At 60.8% G+C, this 16,863-nt stretch overlaps 1 protein-coding gene across 5 annotated transcripts in view; it reads left to right on the top strand.

The window, feature by feature from the left end:
* Positions 1 to 16,635, top strand: part of ATP6V1C2 (ATPase H+ transporting V1 subunit C2) — a 53,631-nt gene extending 36,996 nt beyond the window's left edge. For 2 of the 5 annotated variants that reach the window (XR_005987803.1, XR_005987802.1), the window contains exons 6-12: positions 2,952 to 3,043; positions 5,668 to 5,766; positions 6,334 to 6,402; positions 7,939 to 8,031; positions 8,152 to 8,245; positions 10,634 to 11,668; positions 15,958 to 16,001. Coding sequence is in view for 3 of the 5 variants with exons in the window: in XM_041755129.1 (XP_041611063.1) it covers positions 2,952 to 3,043; positions 5,668 to 5,766; positions 6,334 to 6,402; positions 7,939 to 8,031; positions 8,152 to 8,245; positions 10,634 to 10,771; positions 11,571 to 11,668; positions 15,958 to 16,090; positions 16,371 to 16,460 (906 nt within the window). In the remaining 2 variants the exon portion in view is untranslated. Of the gene's footprint in view, positions 1 to 2,951; positions 3,044 to 5,667; positions 5,767 to 6,333; positions 6,403 to 7,938; positions 8,032 to 8,151; positions 8,246 to 10,633; positions 11,669 to 15,957; positions 16,091 to 16,370 lie in introns of those variants that run through there. The other 3 variants (XM_041755130.1, XM_041755129.1, XM_041755131.1) reach the window with 3 other exon arrangements.
* The last annotated feature ends 228 nt before the right edge of the window (positions 16,636 to 16,863 follow it).

Genomic DNA, 16,863 nt, shown 5'->3' with positions numbered 1-16,863 from the left:
CAGAGTGATCGTTTGCCTGCCAGAAACTATCTGCTTCCGTGGAGAGTCCCGCTTAGGCGCCCTAACTCCTGGGAGGCATCGCCAGGGGTCCTGCTCCTGCCTTGAGGAGCCTGTGACGATAGTGAGGCCAGTTAGGGGCACCTGGGTGGCACAGTCGGTGGAGCCTCCGACTCTTGATTTCGACTCAGGTCGTGATCTTGGGGTCGTGGCATCGAGCTCCGCGTCGGGCTCTGTGCTCAGTGGGGAATCTGCTTGAGTTTCTCTCTCTCTCTCTCTCTGCACCTCCCCTCTAAAAATAAATGAATAAATCTTAAAAAAAAAAAAAAAAGGCCCATAAGCACCGCAGCCCACGCTTCTACCATCTTGGTAAGTGGTGGCTTCCAGTTTTTACTTCATAAATGGGAGTGCGTTGGCACAAGTCTCTGGGGACATTGGAGGTGTCTGGTGGCCCTGTTGCTCCTGTTTGTCTCGCTGAGGCCGAGCGCTGATTGTCGGGACTGCCTGCCCCCTCCCTCCACCGTACGCTGAGCCCCTGACAGGTCGCGTCTCCGCCGGGCCGGGGTGCCTGGGAGACCGAGTCTCGGGCAGGCCGGGAACAAAGCCTTCCTGTTGTCTCCTCAGACCACAGAGCCACCCAGGTGTGTCTGGGCGGGTCAGGTGAAGGAGATGGGCCACGGGGACCCACCCGAGTGCAGCCCTGCGCTCTCCTCACGGCCCGCTGGTGCCCGGCCTGTGTCTCTGGGAGCTCGGGTGTGGCCAGAAGGCTCCGGAATCCGGGTGCGGCTCCTCCAGCACTGCTTATGCCACAGAGGTCCCAGCCCCTCGGGGGACAATTGGGCAGTGATTCCGGAAAGCCCTTTGAGGGGGGCTGCCCCGAGCGCTGGTGCCAGGGGGGGCTTCCCGGAGGTGTTGTGCACCCCCCGCCACGCTGGGCAGGGCGGGCAGCCCGTTCTCGCCGCCCTAGGGATGCCGGATGGTGATGAGGCCCCGGACCACGTCGGGGTGTCCACCGAGAGGGGAGCAGAGCAGTTGGAGGGGACACACCTTGGCTTCCCCCTAGGCCAGAGACCCGAGGGTGACTTTGGCAGGAAAGCAAGGAGAGGGAGGAGGGCACCAGTGCACTGCCCGGGTGCCCAGAACCACGCTGGGCTCTTCCCGTGTCACCCCTGTGACGTGACGTGGATCCCCTTCCTCTGGCTGCGGATGGGAGGCTGGCTGAGAGCTTAAGTGCCTCGCTCCGGGACCTGGGGCGGGAATGCAGGGCTTGGCCGGGCCGCGTGTGTGTCTGCGTGTATCTGTGTGTCCGTGTGTGTCTCTGTGTCTGTGACTGTGTATGTCTGTGTGTCTGTGTCCATGTGTCCATGTGTCTTTGTGTGTCCGTGTGTGTCTGTGTCTGTGTCCATGTGTCTGTGTGTGTCCATGTGTCTGTGTCTGTCTGTGTGTGCCCGTGTGTCCATGTGTCCGTGTGTCCATGTGTATGTGTCTGTGTGTGCCTGTGTGTCCAAGTGCCTGTGTGTGCCTGTGTGTCCATGTGTGTGTCCATATGTCTGTGTGTGTCCGTGTGTCCATGTGTGTGGCGTGGCTCCTGTCCCCTGCAGTGTGAGGCCCTAAGCCGCGGCTCCCTGTGGTCGCCCCGCAGCATGACCATGTGGGCAACGTCCCCAGCCCTGGCTCAGGTCTGTTCCTCCCCCGGGAGGTCCTTCACTGGGAGAGGCTTGGGACCCAAGGTCACTGGACCGCTGGGTGCCCGGCGGCACTTGCTGGGTGTCCGGGCGGGTCTCCCAGGCTGGCAGGGCCCCGGTGCTGACACCCGGTGCTGACGTCCCTTAAAGAAGAGGCTCGGGAGTGGGGGGCTTCGGCCCCTCCTAGCACTGCGCCCGGCATGTGGCAGCGTGTCCTGCCACTCGGTCGGGGACCCGGCTGCGCGTGTCGGTCCCCACAGGCCGGGTCATGCCGCAGTTTCAGAGGCTCCAGACCCACGGGTGTAACACGGCGAAGGGGTTGCTCTTCACTGAGGGGGCACTGCTCCGTGCCGACCCCTCGGGGTGCTGGCGCTGGTGTCTCCACCGCCTGAAACGTCTCGGGTTCGGTGGGGCAGGTCCCTGAGGCTCTCGGGGCTTCGGCCTGGCCTGGCTGCCTTGAGCGGGGTGCGTGTGTGTATGTGTGTGCGCAGCACCAGCCACACGCCTGGGAGCCCCGCTGGGTGTGCTTGCTTCCGGTGAACGCGTGTCCCCAGCACTGCGTATGCCCGGGGTCGCAGAGACGGGACCCGGCCCGGGAGGAGCTCAGTCTGGCATGGGCCTCGCCTTGCTCAGGGGCCTGCGCTGCAAATTCTGGGAGCTCAGAGGCTGCAGACGTGACAGCAGCTCCCAGGCAGGCAGGGTGGGACCTGGCATCCAGTTGGAGCCCGACTGGGCTCTGATGGGGCCGCTGAGGCCCGGCAGCCAGAAAGCACGAGAGTGAGGCCGTGGGCCCCGGGCTTGTCCCGTTTCCACCACCTGCCTCCCCGGGGCCCGCTGCAGGAGGGGGTCTGGGACGCCCTCCCAGAAACTCGAGAACTGGGGATCTCCTTAGTGCCAGCTGCAAGGAGCCTTCCTACCTATCTCCCCCTTCCTGGGGACCGGGCCCCGGCAGGGCCAAGGCACAATGGGTCCCCCAGGAGCCGGGATGCGGTGGCCTCGGCTGGCCCAGCAGCAGGGCAGGGCTTGGAGTTGGCAGATGCGCCCCGCCGAACGAGCTGGAACAGCTGTGCATGTCGTGTCTGGGGGCCCCGCGTGTGTGGACTGGGGATCTGACCTCTGGCCTGCTCCACGTGCGCGGGACGGCGGGGTGGGGGAAGACGTGGGCGTCCCTGACAAGTGGGCCGCACTGGTGCTTTATGCCGCCGGGCGCCGGGAGCAGCTTATGGCCATTTTGAAAAGTTGGACCGACTCTTCTGCTTTTCCAAAAAGCAACTGGCGCAAATCGAGACTGACCTGAAATCCCGAACAGCCGCCTACAACACTCTGAAGACAAACCTGGAGAACCTGGAGAAGAAATCCATGTGAGTATGCGAGCTCCTGCACTGCCGGAGCCAGGTGGGTGCAAGGAGCTGGAGGGCGCAGGAGTCGGGCAGGGACCGGGCAGGGCAGGGGCAGGGGCAGGGGCAGGAGTGTGCCGTTCAGGTCACTGCGTGAGCCGGGGTCCCGGCCCGGGTCTGAGAGAGCGCGACGCCGAGGCGCTCCTGCCTCTCCAGAAGCTGTGCCCTGGGAGGGGGGCCTTGGTGCACAAGTCTCGGAGGAAAGGCCCAAGCAGGGGTGATGGCACCTCCCTGCCCGGGCCCAGAGAGGAATACCATGCTGCCCCACACTGCCTCGACCCCCAACCTCCCCAGGTTACTGAGAACACCTGGGTTGCATCCCAAGACCTTTCCCCCATGAAAGCTTTACAGAGGACCCTCCCTGCTTGGGTGGCGGGGACCTCACTATTAGAGGGGCACCCGAGGGCAGTGGGTTCTGCAGCCCAGAGAAGAGCAACCTCAAGGGCTTCCCCACTCAACTGAAGGACCTCACAGGAGGGAGAGGGAACAGACTGCTCGGCCCAGTGGACACCAGTCCCCACCAGTCACCAAGATGGTGGGAGGTGTCTGGGGAGAAGCAGAAGCCCGGTGTCATGATGACAGCAGCTCTCTTGTGAGGTAGTGAGTGCCTTGTTGTTGGAGGCATGAGGAAGAGGCCAGATGAGCTCCTGTCAGGGAGTCTGGAAGGTGCTCCTGGGCAGGGCTGAGTTGGCAGGGAGCACCCTCCGAGTCTCCCCAGATTCTGGATCTCATTCTGTCGGTGGTTCTCTGAAGATCCTCCAAAGAAGAGAGGCACCCAGGGGAGTTCGGACCCAGCTGTCCCTCTGAGTACCTCCCACTCCCATTTACGCCCCTCTCTTCGGAGGGCTCTGGCTCACTGGGCCAGCTGTCTTCTTGTGAAAGAAGCCAACAGTACATTAGCGGAGAAATTAAAAAAAATTTTTTTTAATTTTTATTTATTTATTCATGAGAGACACACAGAGAGAGGCAGAGACACAGGCCAAGGGAGAAGCAGGCTCCCTGCGGGGAACCCGATGCCGGACTTGATCTCGGGACCCCGGGGTCACCATCAGATCACCAACCACTGAACCACCCAGGTGCTCCTTTTAGTGGAGAATTTAAAGCCACTGGGGAAAGGTGCACTTCCACTAGGAATGGTGGTTGTTGGTTGCTCGACTTTGTATCAGGCCACACGGGCATCACCTGTGTCTCGCCTCGCCCTTGGCCTTACGAAGGCATGAGATGGGAGGAGGGCAGGGCGCCCGTGGCAGAGAGAGCCCCACTTCGTGACCCTGGCATCCATCTGTCATGGCATTGACCGTTTGCCTGCTGGGCCATCTCCTCGTCGTGCCCTCCAGTTGCGGGCTCCTTGAGAATTGTTCGGGGACTTGGGCAAACATCTGGTCCAGCCTCTTCAGTCAACTGGTGAAGAGGCTCATCGTCCGCTGATTCACGCAGTGCTGAGCTGTTGAGAGCACCTGCCGCGTGAGGGAGGGACAGGCTCTTCCTGCCTCCTTGGTCTGTTATTCTTCTTTTGATAAAGCTTTATTTTTATTATTATTATTTTTTTAGATTTTATTTATTCATGAGAGAGAGAGACAGAGAGAGAGAGAGAGAGAGAGAGAGAGGCAGAGACACAGGCAGAGGGAGAAGCAGGCTCCATGCAGGGAGCCCGATGTGGGACTCGATCCCGGGACCCCAGGATCGCACCCTGGCCGAAGGCAGGCGTTAAACCGCTGAGCCACCCAGGCATCCCGATAAAGCTTTATTAAGCACCTGCTGCATCCTCAGGCTTTATGCCAGGCCCTAAAGGTAACATAGCAGAGTAAAGTGTCATTTCTGCGCTTGGGAGAGCTCACAATTACTCGCTCAGCGGGTATTTAGGGGCGATCTGCTTTGCGCCGGGAGTGCGGGCATAGCCAGCAGGTGAGACCTGTTGGCGGAACAGTCACGAGCAAGTGCCATGGTCGGAGGCGCGTGCCCTGTGTCCCTGGAGAGGGTCCTCCGGGACGTAGTGATGGCGCAGGTGGGAGAGGTGAGGCTGGAGGTGCCGTGTTCCCTAAGGCTTTGGCCTTGGCCCAGTGGCTGAGAGCCACCCGCCAGGGCCGTGTCGTGTGCTAAGGTATCAGCTACCGTGGTGGCCCGGGTGCCGAGGCCACAGGCGGTCTCTGTAGCTGATACAGTAGCCTTGAACCACGTGCTAAAAACACCACGACCTCTGTGGGGACCGGGTTCCAGCCGGCAGGCAGCAGGTGAATGTCCCCGGGCGGCTGGACCTGGGAGGTGTGAAAAGTGAAACGGGGCTCCTCCCTGGGCCCGGCTCTGCTCAGGACAGCCCGAGTGTTGACACTTGAGTAACTCAAGCTGCCAGCCACCCGCAGTCCCCTCCCAACCGCAGGTGGCTTGCACGGGGGCAGCCCAGGTGACGAAGGTGTTGGGATCGGCCGCCGCAGCTCAGGCCACCCAGAACGGGGAGGGGGCGCTCGGGGAACCACTCAGCCCAGGGCCTGCTCGTGTGTCGTGGGTGTGCGGGGGTCCCTGTGTCCCAGAAGCCCAGCCTCCCTCTGCCTGTCTGCTGATCACGCCCCCTCTGTCCCATCCGGATTCAGGGGAAACCTCTTCACTCGGACACTGAGCGATATTGTGAGCAAGGAAGACTTTGTGTTGGATTCCGAGTACCTCATCACACTTCTGGTCATTGTCCCCAAGTGAGTGGCCCAGGAAGGTGGGGGGGAGGGCTCAGCCTGTGTTGGTGATCACAGGAGGAGACTGTAGGGAAAGGAGCCCTCCATGGCCTGGACCCCGGGGGCAGTTGTGTGGGCAGGAACGGGAGCAGGAGGACAGTGTCTGTCATGTAAAGCAGCGACAGGCGCAGCCACTTCTTGAACACCTGCTGTGTGCCACATGCCTTAGACAGGAGCTCTTGTTTCACTCACCTCAAAACCCGGGGGTGGCTCTCACTCCCTTGTCCACAGGCCAGAGAGACCAATTCGCTTCTCCAATGCCGCACAGGGTCAGGACTAGAAAACCCCAAGGCGTGTCTCTGGCTGAACCCTTCACGTGGGCCCTCGGTGGCATCCCCAGATGTGGGGCGGCGGGGTCCAGGACCGGGCAGGGGAGGGGGCTCCCAATGCCCCAGCAGGGCCTTGAGGTGTTTGGGGCTCTCTGGCCCAGGCCTGCTCATCATCTTGGGAAAAGGGCATGTCCAGCGTCCTAAGACTCGGGACCCCCCAGCCTTTCTGCAGAAGTCACTGAGGGATTCTGTGTTCTTGCAGACCAAGCTACACGCAATGGCAAAAAACCTACGAATCCCTCTCGGACATGGTGGTCCCTCGGTCGACAAAGTAAGTGATACCCCAACTTGGCACCCTCCTGCCCTGAGAGTGAGGGAACCCTCAGCCCTCCACGCTCGCCCTCACAAGAGCCCCTCAGCCTGGAGTTCTGTTGCAGCCGCACCCCCAGCCACAGGCGGGACTCCCTCTATCTTTCAGAATGCCGCCTCCCTGCCCCCTCTTCCAGGAAGCCCTCCCTGGCTGCCCTCCCTGGCTCCCCCTCTGCTCTCTCAGCGCAGGTCCATTCTTTCTCCTCCCTCCGACTGCGGGTCAAGCAGGGGCCTGGCTCTGATGGCCACAGAGCATGAGCAGTGGGGGAAGACGTCTCAGCGTCTGGCCTCCTGGGGTCGGAGCAGGAGTGGCTGGGGAGGGCTGGGAAAGTGGTAGGAGAAGAGATACAGGAATATATTCAGACCGTGAGCACCAGGCACGTGGGGAGAGCAGCGTGTCAGGGCTGAACGCTGCACGCAGCAGCCGGGGTGGGTCTCCCTGTGCAGCGCGCAGCAGGAAGAGCAGCGGCTGGAAAGTACACCCAGCCCGTTTGCGTAAGGCCTGGAAACGGAGGGAACTGAGCCATACGTGATCTGGGCACGTGCGCGTGCACGGTGGCATCGTGGGGCTGTGGGGATGGGAAACGCCAGGCTCAGCACGGTGGTGACCTCGGGGCGGGCAGCGGTGTGCAGCCGGAGGGGCCCCAGGGTTCTGCTGGGTGAGAATCGCGTCATGGCTTCAGTGGGGCGGCCAGTACGTGGCGTTTGTTATTCTCTCTGCCTTTTCGTACGTCTGAAATACGTTGTCATTTAACAAGATTTGACGGTGAGTCTTGGCCAGCCAGTCTCGCCAGGTCACCTGCTTCCCGGCAGCCCTGCCCACGCCCATCTCAGCTCCGAGGCCTCCAGCCGGGGGACATCTCCTGCCCGGGTGGCTCCCCCAGGGTCACAGGTCACAGGAGATAGCAATCCGGCTGAACGGAGGGGTGCGGGGAACGGGACAGCTCCGTGTGCTGGGGGCCCCTTCCAAAGAGGCTGCCCCACCAGGTTCTCAGGCCAGAACCCCCAGGCTCTACATTGTCAGGAGGCCCCTGAGAGTCTGCAGAGGCGACTCTGGAAAAGTCTCTGGAGCCCGGGGCGGCCGTTATGGGCGGGGGCTCTGAGAGACAGGAAAGGTGACCTGGCCCACATGTCCGTGCGACCTGCCCGGGCTTGGCAGGGGGCTTCCTTAGGTCTTCTGGCCAGCAAGGCTGATCCCAGAATGCTGACCACTGGCTCCGGTGACCGCTGTGTTTGGGACAGTGCCCACCGTGGCCCTGTGTTGAGGCGTGCCTTGGAGGCTGGCCGATTGGAATGTGGCGACGTTGAAATCATAAGGGACGCCCGGTTCCCTGCCCTCAGCTGGTTGGGAGGGTTGGGGGTGCCCGCAGGCTGACGGGGACAGAGCCTCCCCTCTGCAGCGACCGCCTCTCCAGGGAGAGGGGTCAGGCCTCTCCTTGGCCTGCTCCACCGTCGGGTGTGGCGAGGAGTCCCCTGAACACAGGCTTCTCTCCCCCAGACTGATTGCCGAGGACAACGAGGGCGGCCTCTTCACAGTCACCCTGTTTCGAAAAGTGATCGAGGATTTCAAAACCAAAGCCAAAGAGAACAAGTAAGGGCGGGCGTCGGTGGGCTCCCCGGGTTTGGTCCGTCCCTCCCCTGGCGGCGGGGGGCCGTGTCCCTGCTCCGCCGGAAGCTTCCTGGTGAAAGCGTCTCATTTGCTTGTTTGAAGGTTCACTGTCCGTGAATTTTACTATGATGAGAAAGAGATTAAAAGGGAAAGGGAAGAGATGAGCAGGTTGCTGTCTGATAAGAAGCAACAGTATGTGAGTAGACGCCCCGGGCGGGCGGGCTTCATGCGAGAGCGCCCCCTCCGCCCGTGCCAGCGCCCCCTCACCTGGGGACCCGCGGCCCCGGACCATGTCTGGGGAAGGGAGGGGCACCCAGGTGGCACCTGAGCTCTGCTACGGCGCTGGGTGCCTCCCCTAGGAGAGCTCCCGGGAAGGGACTCCTAGCCCCGCTCGGCAGCCGGGAAACTGAGGCTCTGGGAGGTCCCCCCACCTTCCTCCACCCCGAGACCCGGCAGGGGGCAGCGACCCAGGCCGGGGTGGCTGTGTCGAGAGCGGGCGGCCCGTCCCCTGGGCACCTCGCTGTCCACCCGCGTGTGGCCCGATGTGACGCCCCCCGTCGCCAGCACCTGTGTAGATGTCCCCTACGCTTTTAGCAAAGAGAGGGTGCGTATGCCGGAGATTTCTAGCCGCAGCCGCTCAGAGACCTTCCACCTGCAAGGGCCGCTGGGCTCAGGAGGGAGAAGACTAGGCTTTGGGTAATTATTTATTTATTTTAGATCTTATTTATTTATTTGACAGAGAGAGACAGTGAGCCCCAGAGAGCACGAGCAGGGGTGAGGGGCAGACGGGAGGGCGGGGGGAGAAGCAGACTCCCGCTGAGTAGGGAGCCCCACGCGGGGCTCGATCCCAAGACCCCAGGATCATGACCTGAGCTGAAGACAGATGCTTAACCCATGGAGCCACCCTGGCGCGCCCAGGCTTTGATTGTTGAAGTGTGAACAGTGTAGCCCTGGGAGGGTCACCCTGCTGCGCTGTCGCCGTCGAGGGGCACATCCCGGGTGTAGGGTCCTCCCCCTGCAGAGAGGCCTCAGCCGGGTGGCTCCGGGCCCTCCCCCCTCGTGGACTGTCTTCAGGGCCTCGCTCCCCAGCCCCACTGGGGAGGGTCCTCAGAGGAACTTCCAGTTTGGCCTCTAGTGCAGAGAGGGGGGCAAGGATGAGTAGAACATACTTCAGGCCTCTTGAAGGGAAGCCAGGGCGTAAACAGAAGCTGCAAGTATGTGCTTGGGTAGAGAGCGACGAGTGCCTCCCGGGTGGCCGAGCGTTTGGCCCGGGGCCTCCCCTGACACCCGCTGGCGGAAACTGCACGTCCGGCTTGACCTCTCTGGGTCAGTGGCCTTTTCTCGGGGACTCCAGACAAGCTGCCCCTTGAGGGAGCAGCGGCACGGGGTTCCACGAAATGGGGTTCCCAGAGCCCCTCCCGGGCCGGCCCACCATCCCCTCTGAGGAGGAAACAGGAGCTGATCACGTGATCGTGCCCGAGGGGATTTGACCCCCCCCCCCAGCACACATGTATGTGTACGGACATGTGTGCACACACCAAGTGAACACGCTTCTCAGATCCACAATCTGCTGGGCCTCGGGTTGAGGGCTCCCCCTGGGACGGAGGGCCCCGAGGCCCTGACCCCACACCCCCAGGCAGGAAAGGCCTTCGCCAATGAGAACCCAAAGACCGAAGGGTTTTCCTCCTTGGCCTTAGCTCGCCCCAAACCCCAATCGCCCAGGAGGCCTCGGTGGTCTCTGTGGTCGAGCCTCGTCCCCGCTGGCTTCGGTCCTGGGGCCCCTGGGTGGGGGCCCAGACGGTGGCAGCCTTCACACGTGTCCGGGCAGGAGGCCGTCGGCACCCACCTCCGCGCTGGCACGGACCCCCTGAGATCAAGGTGACACACGAGAGTCTGACACCTGCCACCCAGGGCTCAGGTTGCCAGCTGGCACTTTGTTATGTGGTGTCGGCTTCTGCACCCCTCCCAGGGTCCCTTCGAGGGGGAGTGGAGCTGCCGAGACACGCTAACTCCTTGCCAGGCCCTGCCGTGTGCCACCCACGGGGCTAAGTGGGGGCGCCCCCCCCCCTGGCTTCTGGGGCGTCTCCTTCCCCTTCGGCTTGCTGGGAGGTGGTCCCGTGCGTCGTTGGTCCTCATCAGCCGGAGGGCAGGGCCAGGTCCCGGGGCTTCCACTCCCCTCGAGAGCACAGGGTGGGGCTTTCCCGTGCTTTCTACCTGTTTGCAGAGAAAGGGGATGAGGCGTGCAGGGTGGGGGGGACCCGGGGTGGAGACGCGCTGCGGGGGCAGGGCCCATTCCGCGGACACCTGCTGCGGCTGTCCCTGTCCTGTCCCCTCCGGAGGGGAGGTCTGGACCGAGGCCAGGCAGAGGGAGGGTGTGTGGGACCCGACCCGGCTGCCAGTGATCAACTCCGTCCCCGAAACGCGGGGCCCGAGGACGCGAACCCCCGCCCCGTCCCACCCCCAGGTCCCAGGGCGGCCCGGCGCCCCCGAGCTTGCCTTCCCGCGCTGCTCAGGCGATGCGACTTGTTTGTTTGTCGTGATGCGTGTTTGCTGAGAGATTAATAAATCATTTCTGTGCCTTTAGCAAACTTCCTGTGTTGCTCTTAAAAAGGGATCATCCACCTTCCCGGACCACAAAGTTAAGGTAACCCCGCTAGGTCCCCCCGATAGGCCCGCTGCGGGGCAGACGGACAGAGAGAGAGAGAGTGAGGGCGAGGGAGAGGTAAGCAGCACCCCGACCCCTGGGCTCCCCGCGCCCCCGCTCGCATGTCCTCGCCCGCGCCGGCATCTTCTGAGAACAAAGCCTTGCGTAGAGCCTGAATCCGGGAGCCCAGAGCGCTCCTGCCTCCGTCCTCGTCGGGAGGGCGTCTTTGGAGCTGCCCCCCGCCCCGGCGACGGATGGTGCTTGTTGGCCAGGGTGCCCCTGCCCTGCCTGGAGGTGGCTGGAGCTGGTGACGGGGCCAGGCCCTGCTGGGTGGCGGTGGTCGGGCAGCTCGGCTCCCCTCCCCTGGCTGCCCGGGCTGGACCCACCCCTGACCTTTGTGGCCCATTGGCGGCGGCGCCGGGAGCTCGGAGCCCGCGCTCCAGGACTCTGCGCTCCGTCAGGGGACCGGCCACACCAGCGTTAGTGGCAGCTGCGGTGGCCGTGAGGGGTTGCGGCCGCGCGAGGCGGGCTCTGCGGAGGCCCCTGGAAGTGGCATCTGGCGGACGCTGCCAGGACAGGGGGGCGGGGGGTGACGTGCCCACTGCCTGCCGACAGCCCTGAGGTCAGGGGCTGCCCAGCGCCCCCGCAGCCTGGTCTGGTGGCCCCACGCATGTGGCAGGTGGCTGGCCCGCTGCGCTTCCCCAGCTCCGGGTGCCCCGGAGAACCCGGGCCCGGGCCTCGGCCGACCGACTCGCTGCTTCCGCGGGCCGCCGGGCAGCGCTTCTCCGCTCAGGGCTTGCTGCGTCCGAACCCGTGTCCTCCGGGGCCTGCGTCGGGCGCGCGGCCAGCAGGCCCCCCCGCTGTCCTGTCTCCGCAGGGCCCGCTGCTGCGCTGGCTCAAGGTGAACTTCAGCGAGGCCTTCATCGCCTGGATCCACCTCAAGGCGCTCAGAGTGTTCGTGGAGTCGGTGCTCAGGTGCGTGGGGGAGATGCCGCCCCGGCGGCCTGCGGGCGGGAGGGGGCGCCTGGACTGCCGCCTGCCCCTCCAGCCCCCTCCCTGTGGGGCTCCTGCCTCTGCGCCCTGCTCAGGAGGGCCTCCTGGGTCCCCCGAGCCTCCACTCAGCGCTGCGGCCCCGCTGTCCTGGGCTCTGCACCCCCTTCGTGCCAGGCCCGGGGCAGGTGTCCCGCTCTCTGCTACGGGCCACTCCTAGAAGAAACACCAGCCCCGTCTCGGCCCCCGACCTCCGAGGCCCAAGGCGACACGAAAGCTCAAACCTAAAACCTACACCCACACGAACGAACAACAAACATTTTGCCTTGTTTTTCACGAACGTGAAATAGGTTCACTGTGAAAAATTAGGAAACTGTAGACATGTACAAATAATGAATAAAAGTCACCTGTGACTTTAACACCGAGACAGAGACCGCTAGCTGCTGCGCCGGCCCAGCTCCCTTAGGAGTCTTTGTTCCGTTGGGTTTTTCTTTTTCTTTTTCTCTTCTAATTTACAGATATGCAGTGGGGTTCTTTGGTTTGTTTTTACAAAAATGGGATTCTACAGGAAATATTTTTTGAAGCCTGCTTTTCTCCGGTGGTTTGAACATGCCCTGCGTTGGGAGCTCAGGGGCAGATCTTGGTGGCACCCCGAGGCTGTCTGTACACCCTTTTTCCAGAAGCTCCCACCCCTGCCTCTTGGCCTGCTCTGACCTGTAGGTGCCAGTGCTCCTCCGGTCCTCAGGGCCTCTGGAGCTCTCTTGCTTGCTCCCAGTGTGCAAGGCAGGTGGCCCCAGGACCCCTGCACGGCCATCCACCCGAGGCCTGTGCCTACTTTCCTTTCCCTGCCTCTGCTTCCTACATCTCCCGATCCTGCCGCTCACCCGACACAGGCTTCTGCACACCTGGCTCATCTTCCCTCCCAACCCTTTCCTCTGGTGGCCCCATTAATGCCAGTGGCCTCACGTCTTTCCTGTCAACGGGCCCCAGACCTTGGGGCACAGGCGCCTCTGCTCCCTCATCCTCACTCCCTGCACCCCTCAGCGCCCTTGACGGGCCACCATCCTGCCATCCTCCTGCCTGCGCTTGCTCTCTTCCCCTGGTGTCCCGTCTAGCCGGGCCAGCTGTTGCCACAGGCTCTCACTTGGTTCTCTGCCACCGGTTCATCCTCCGCGTGGCCACCAACGTGGTTTTGTTCAGACAAACTAGTCGCTGCCAGGCACGGTGTTGTCCAAACACAATATGGTGGCTGCCAGGTGTGGTTTTGTCCAAACACAGCTCGGATCTGACCGTGGCTCCTCGTCCTCCCTTGCCCATCGCAGAGGCCTGGAATGGCGTGGATGCTGGCATTGGGTCGCAGGGTGAACCCAAGCTAATCTGGGGTGTTCTGGCCATCTGTAGTGTAGACAGGCCCCAAGGCTGACCTGCTTGCCTCAAAAATCAGTGGGTCTCAGGCCCAACAGTGTGCATGCCCATTTGTCAGAGAGGTAGAGATAGATGTCCTTAATAGCCTAAGCTGAGGGCAGCCAGGGTGGCTCAGTGGTTTGGCGCCACCTTCAGCCCAGGGTGTGATCCTGGGGACCCAGGATAGAGTCCCAAGTCAAGCTCCCTGCGTGGAACCTGCTTCTCCCTCTGCCTTTGTCTCTGCCTCTCTTTCATGAATAAATGAATAAAATCTTTAAAAAATATATCCTAAGCTGGATAAAATGGAGTATTTCCTCTAAAAGCCTAGGTATAAATAATTCTTTACAAGACTACCAATGTAGGACTTTTTCTTGCTGTATCCGTGTTTTTCCGGTTGTAATATATGAATACTGTTAAAGACATTCAGGTTCAGAAATGCAGACTGGAGAAAGTTCCAGTTCCCTGGTCCCCAGGCTCACAGATGATCATGGTTAATGGTTTCAAGATTCTTCTTATCCCCCAAATGGGACCATTTATCCTTAATGTTCTGCAGCTTGCTTTTTAAAATGTGCCTTCGATTAATTAGTCTTATAATTATGTGTGGAGCCAGCTGATCTTTTTTTTAAATATTTTATTTATCTATTTATTCATGAGACACACAGAGAGAGAGGCAGAGACACAGGCAGAGGGAGAAGCAGCCTCCCTGCAGGGAGCCCGATGCGGGACTCGATCCCAGGACCCCGGGATCATGCCCAGAGCCCAAGGCCGACGCTCAACCGCTGAGCCACCCAGGCGTCCCTCTATCCGATCTTTTTAGTGGTGTTTCCGTAGTGTGTCCTATGGAGAGATCATAGTCTGAAAAAACGGGTGTTGAACTAACACGTGTGTTGGAGCACAAGGCCAGTGAGGTCGGCCTGCTTGCCTGTTCCCCTGCGCCCCAGCTGGCATCGAGGAGTCTTCTCTCCAGGCTGTCCCGGCCTTCCCGCCTACGTGAGGGGCCGGGGCCGGCTTGCTCTCCCCCTCTGTCCCCCAGCCCTGAGCTGGACAGAGCAGATGCTAAACGTTCATGGCTCAGTAGCACCGAAGTGAAGTGGACGCAGGCCTCTGCCGAGGAGGGGCTAGACCCCTGGGGGTGAAGTGAACCTGGGGCTTCAGCCATCCCGGCTGCACGCGGAGCCGGCCCCATGGGACTGGAGGAGCTGGCCAGGTACTAGCTAGTCAGTCTGGCTCCTGGGAGAGGTGCTGGTGGGGGACAGACGTGAGGGAACCCTACTGGTGGCTGTGTGGCTGCATTCGTTTATGGAGAGTCCTATAGAGGGGACAACGGGAACAGGCACCTTGGGGAACCCCGACAGGGAAGGGGGTGGATGCAGAAGAGCCCATGGGGAAGTCAGAGGCAGGAGGAGGGAGTGGGAGCTTAAGGATCTGTGTGTCCCTGTGGATGGGCCGTGAGGTTGTTGTTGGGACAAGCTAGAGTGTGGTGGCCGAAGGATGACTGGGTGACACAGGACACTGGACGCTCTCACGTTTGGAATGAGAGCCTTAGAGAGCCCAGGAAGCTTATTTAAAGCAGGGCAAGATGGTGATATGGTAAGGGGAAGGGGGCAGTAGTAGAGAAAGCCTGACACCCTGTGCAGCACAGGCTTGACGGTGGGGTGGCTACAGTAGTCTCGGGATGGGGGCTGCAGGCCCCGGCTCCCTCCTAGGTGACCTCAGCGATCAGGGAAGGGGGTCCTCGACTAAGCGGTCCAGCGAGGAGCAGCACAGGGGGCAGCCTTGGGGAGAGTGAGATCAGACCCAGCTGTTCTGGAAGGCATGTTCTGAGAACGGAGAAGGCGTTCCTCTAAATTGACCCAGAGTGGGAGTTTGCAGGGAAAGGCCTGGGAGGGTCTGCGAAGAATGTGAAAAGCCCTGAAATCAGGAGCAGGCCGAGAAAGGGTAAGGGCTCGGAGGCTACAGGAGCATGGCAAGGAGCATTGTCAGGATTTACTGAGCGTCGATGGCCCGTAGCTCCCAGGCTGGGAGAGGCAGGAGAGCTCGGACCATGGGGCCTTGGTGGGGAGGATACGCAACCTCCCTGAGCACCTTGGCAGTGACTGGAGGAGTGACCAGTTGGAGGAGGATGCAGGGGTGGCTGTGACGGCCTGGGAGTTGGAGGGCCTGTCCCTAATGTACAGGTTGCCCGGGGGTGCCCAGCAGGTGGAGAGAATGGTCTTGGCAAAGTCGAGGATGTGGAATGGGTTTCTGGAAAGCACTGGGAGTTGGGGGAGTCGGAGGGGAAACTGCTCATTCCTAAGACGGCTACAGCCCTCTGCTCATTTTCCCCTGGGAAACCCCAGAGCTCTGATGATAGGAGGGGGACAGAGAACAGTCGAGGACGTCCCCCTCACCTGGGACCTAGACTACCTGCTGCCATCCCTGTCCGCACCTGCCGGTTCCCCTGGCACTTGCTCTGGGAGAGGAGTTAGGTGGGGTTCTGAAATTGGGGTTCCGCTCACCCAGGGTCCTCAAGGCATAGAACTAAGTAGGTCACAGGCTTGATTTGCAGTGAAAGCAGTAGCACACGCAGTTGCAGCCTCCTTCACATCACCTCTTCCTGCAGATCCCACAGACCTTGGTATTTTAGTGGACGCCACGCCACTAGTGGCCAGAAATGGCTGGTTAGCATGTTCTGGATTTTCCTGCCCAGAAAAACCCAGTTATTAGTCTTGCCTCTGACCCTAGACACTCCATTCAACTGGGTTTATTTTCTTCAGTGTTGACTGAAGCTTTTATCATTTCACTAGAACTTCCTCTATTCCTTGTCAGGGTTATTTTACCCACATTTGTGCCGGAAGTAACTTATTGGCACGTTTTGTCTCTCTGGGAAGGTATGGACTCCCGGTGAATTTCCAGGCGGTGCTCCTCCAGCCTCATAAGAAGTCATCCACCAAACGTTTAAGGGAGGTGCTGAACTCCGTCTTCAGACATCTGGACCAAGTAGCAGCTGCAAGTATACTGGATGTAGGTATAGAATCCAGAAATGGCTGGGTTTCTGCGCTGAGGTCAGCCGCTCCAGGTAGGAGGCCCTTTCCGAAAATGGAAACTGCCAGACTGTTAAGGGCTACGTTTCACCAACACACAAGGATAACAGGGAGGAAGCCGCGTGTATGTTTGCGAGGCAGTCGTGTGCTGTGCGGGGCAGAAAGCATGGTCGGAGCCTAGAGAGCCTCCTCGAGAGTAGAGACAGGACAGCAGATCGGTTTCTGGGTTTAGAGCGCCAATACCACGTCTTCTTTTGCAGGCATCTGTGGAGATCCCGGGCCTGCAGCTCAACAACCAGGACTATTTTCCTTATGTCTACTTCCACATCGACCTCAGTCTTCTCGACTAGAGAGATGAGCTGGCGCCACTGCGCGCTGTTCGTGCAGACTTCTTACAGACACCTTGTTCCCCTTAGCCAGAGAGCCCTACAGAATTGAGATTTTTAGAGAAATTGCTCACAAAAGTTAGTTACAGTTGTATTTATTTTTTTTAAGTTACAATAAAGAAACGCTCAGTCCTTTGAATGGTCTCTTACGTTCTAACAGAACTCAAAACTGCGCTTTACATAAACGGGAGCTGCCTGTTGAGTCGGTAGCCTGCTGCTGTTTTGTGTCTTAATGGCCATCTTGTGAGGGCGGAGGAAGACCCTTCCAGATCCCGAGCTCACTGTATCATCAGCGCTATTTCCTAACGGTCACCAGGGATGCCCAGAGACAAACTCCTGTGTGTGAAATGCAGCTCTCAGCGGAAGG

Source organism: Vulpes lagopus, chromosome 5 (assembly GCF_018345385.1).
Source record: "Vulpes lagopus strain Blue_001 chromosome 5, ASM1834538v1, whole genome shotgun sequence".
In the NCBI taxonomy this organism is placed as follows: domain Eukaryota; kingdom Metazoa; phylum Chordata; class Mammalia; order Carnivora; family Canidae; genus Vulpes; species Vulpes lagopus.
Note: the sequence above shows the minus strand (reverse complement) of the source record. Positions and strands in the feature narration are given on the sequence as shown.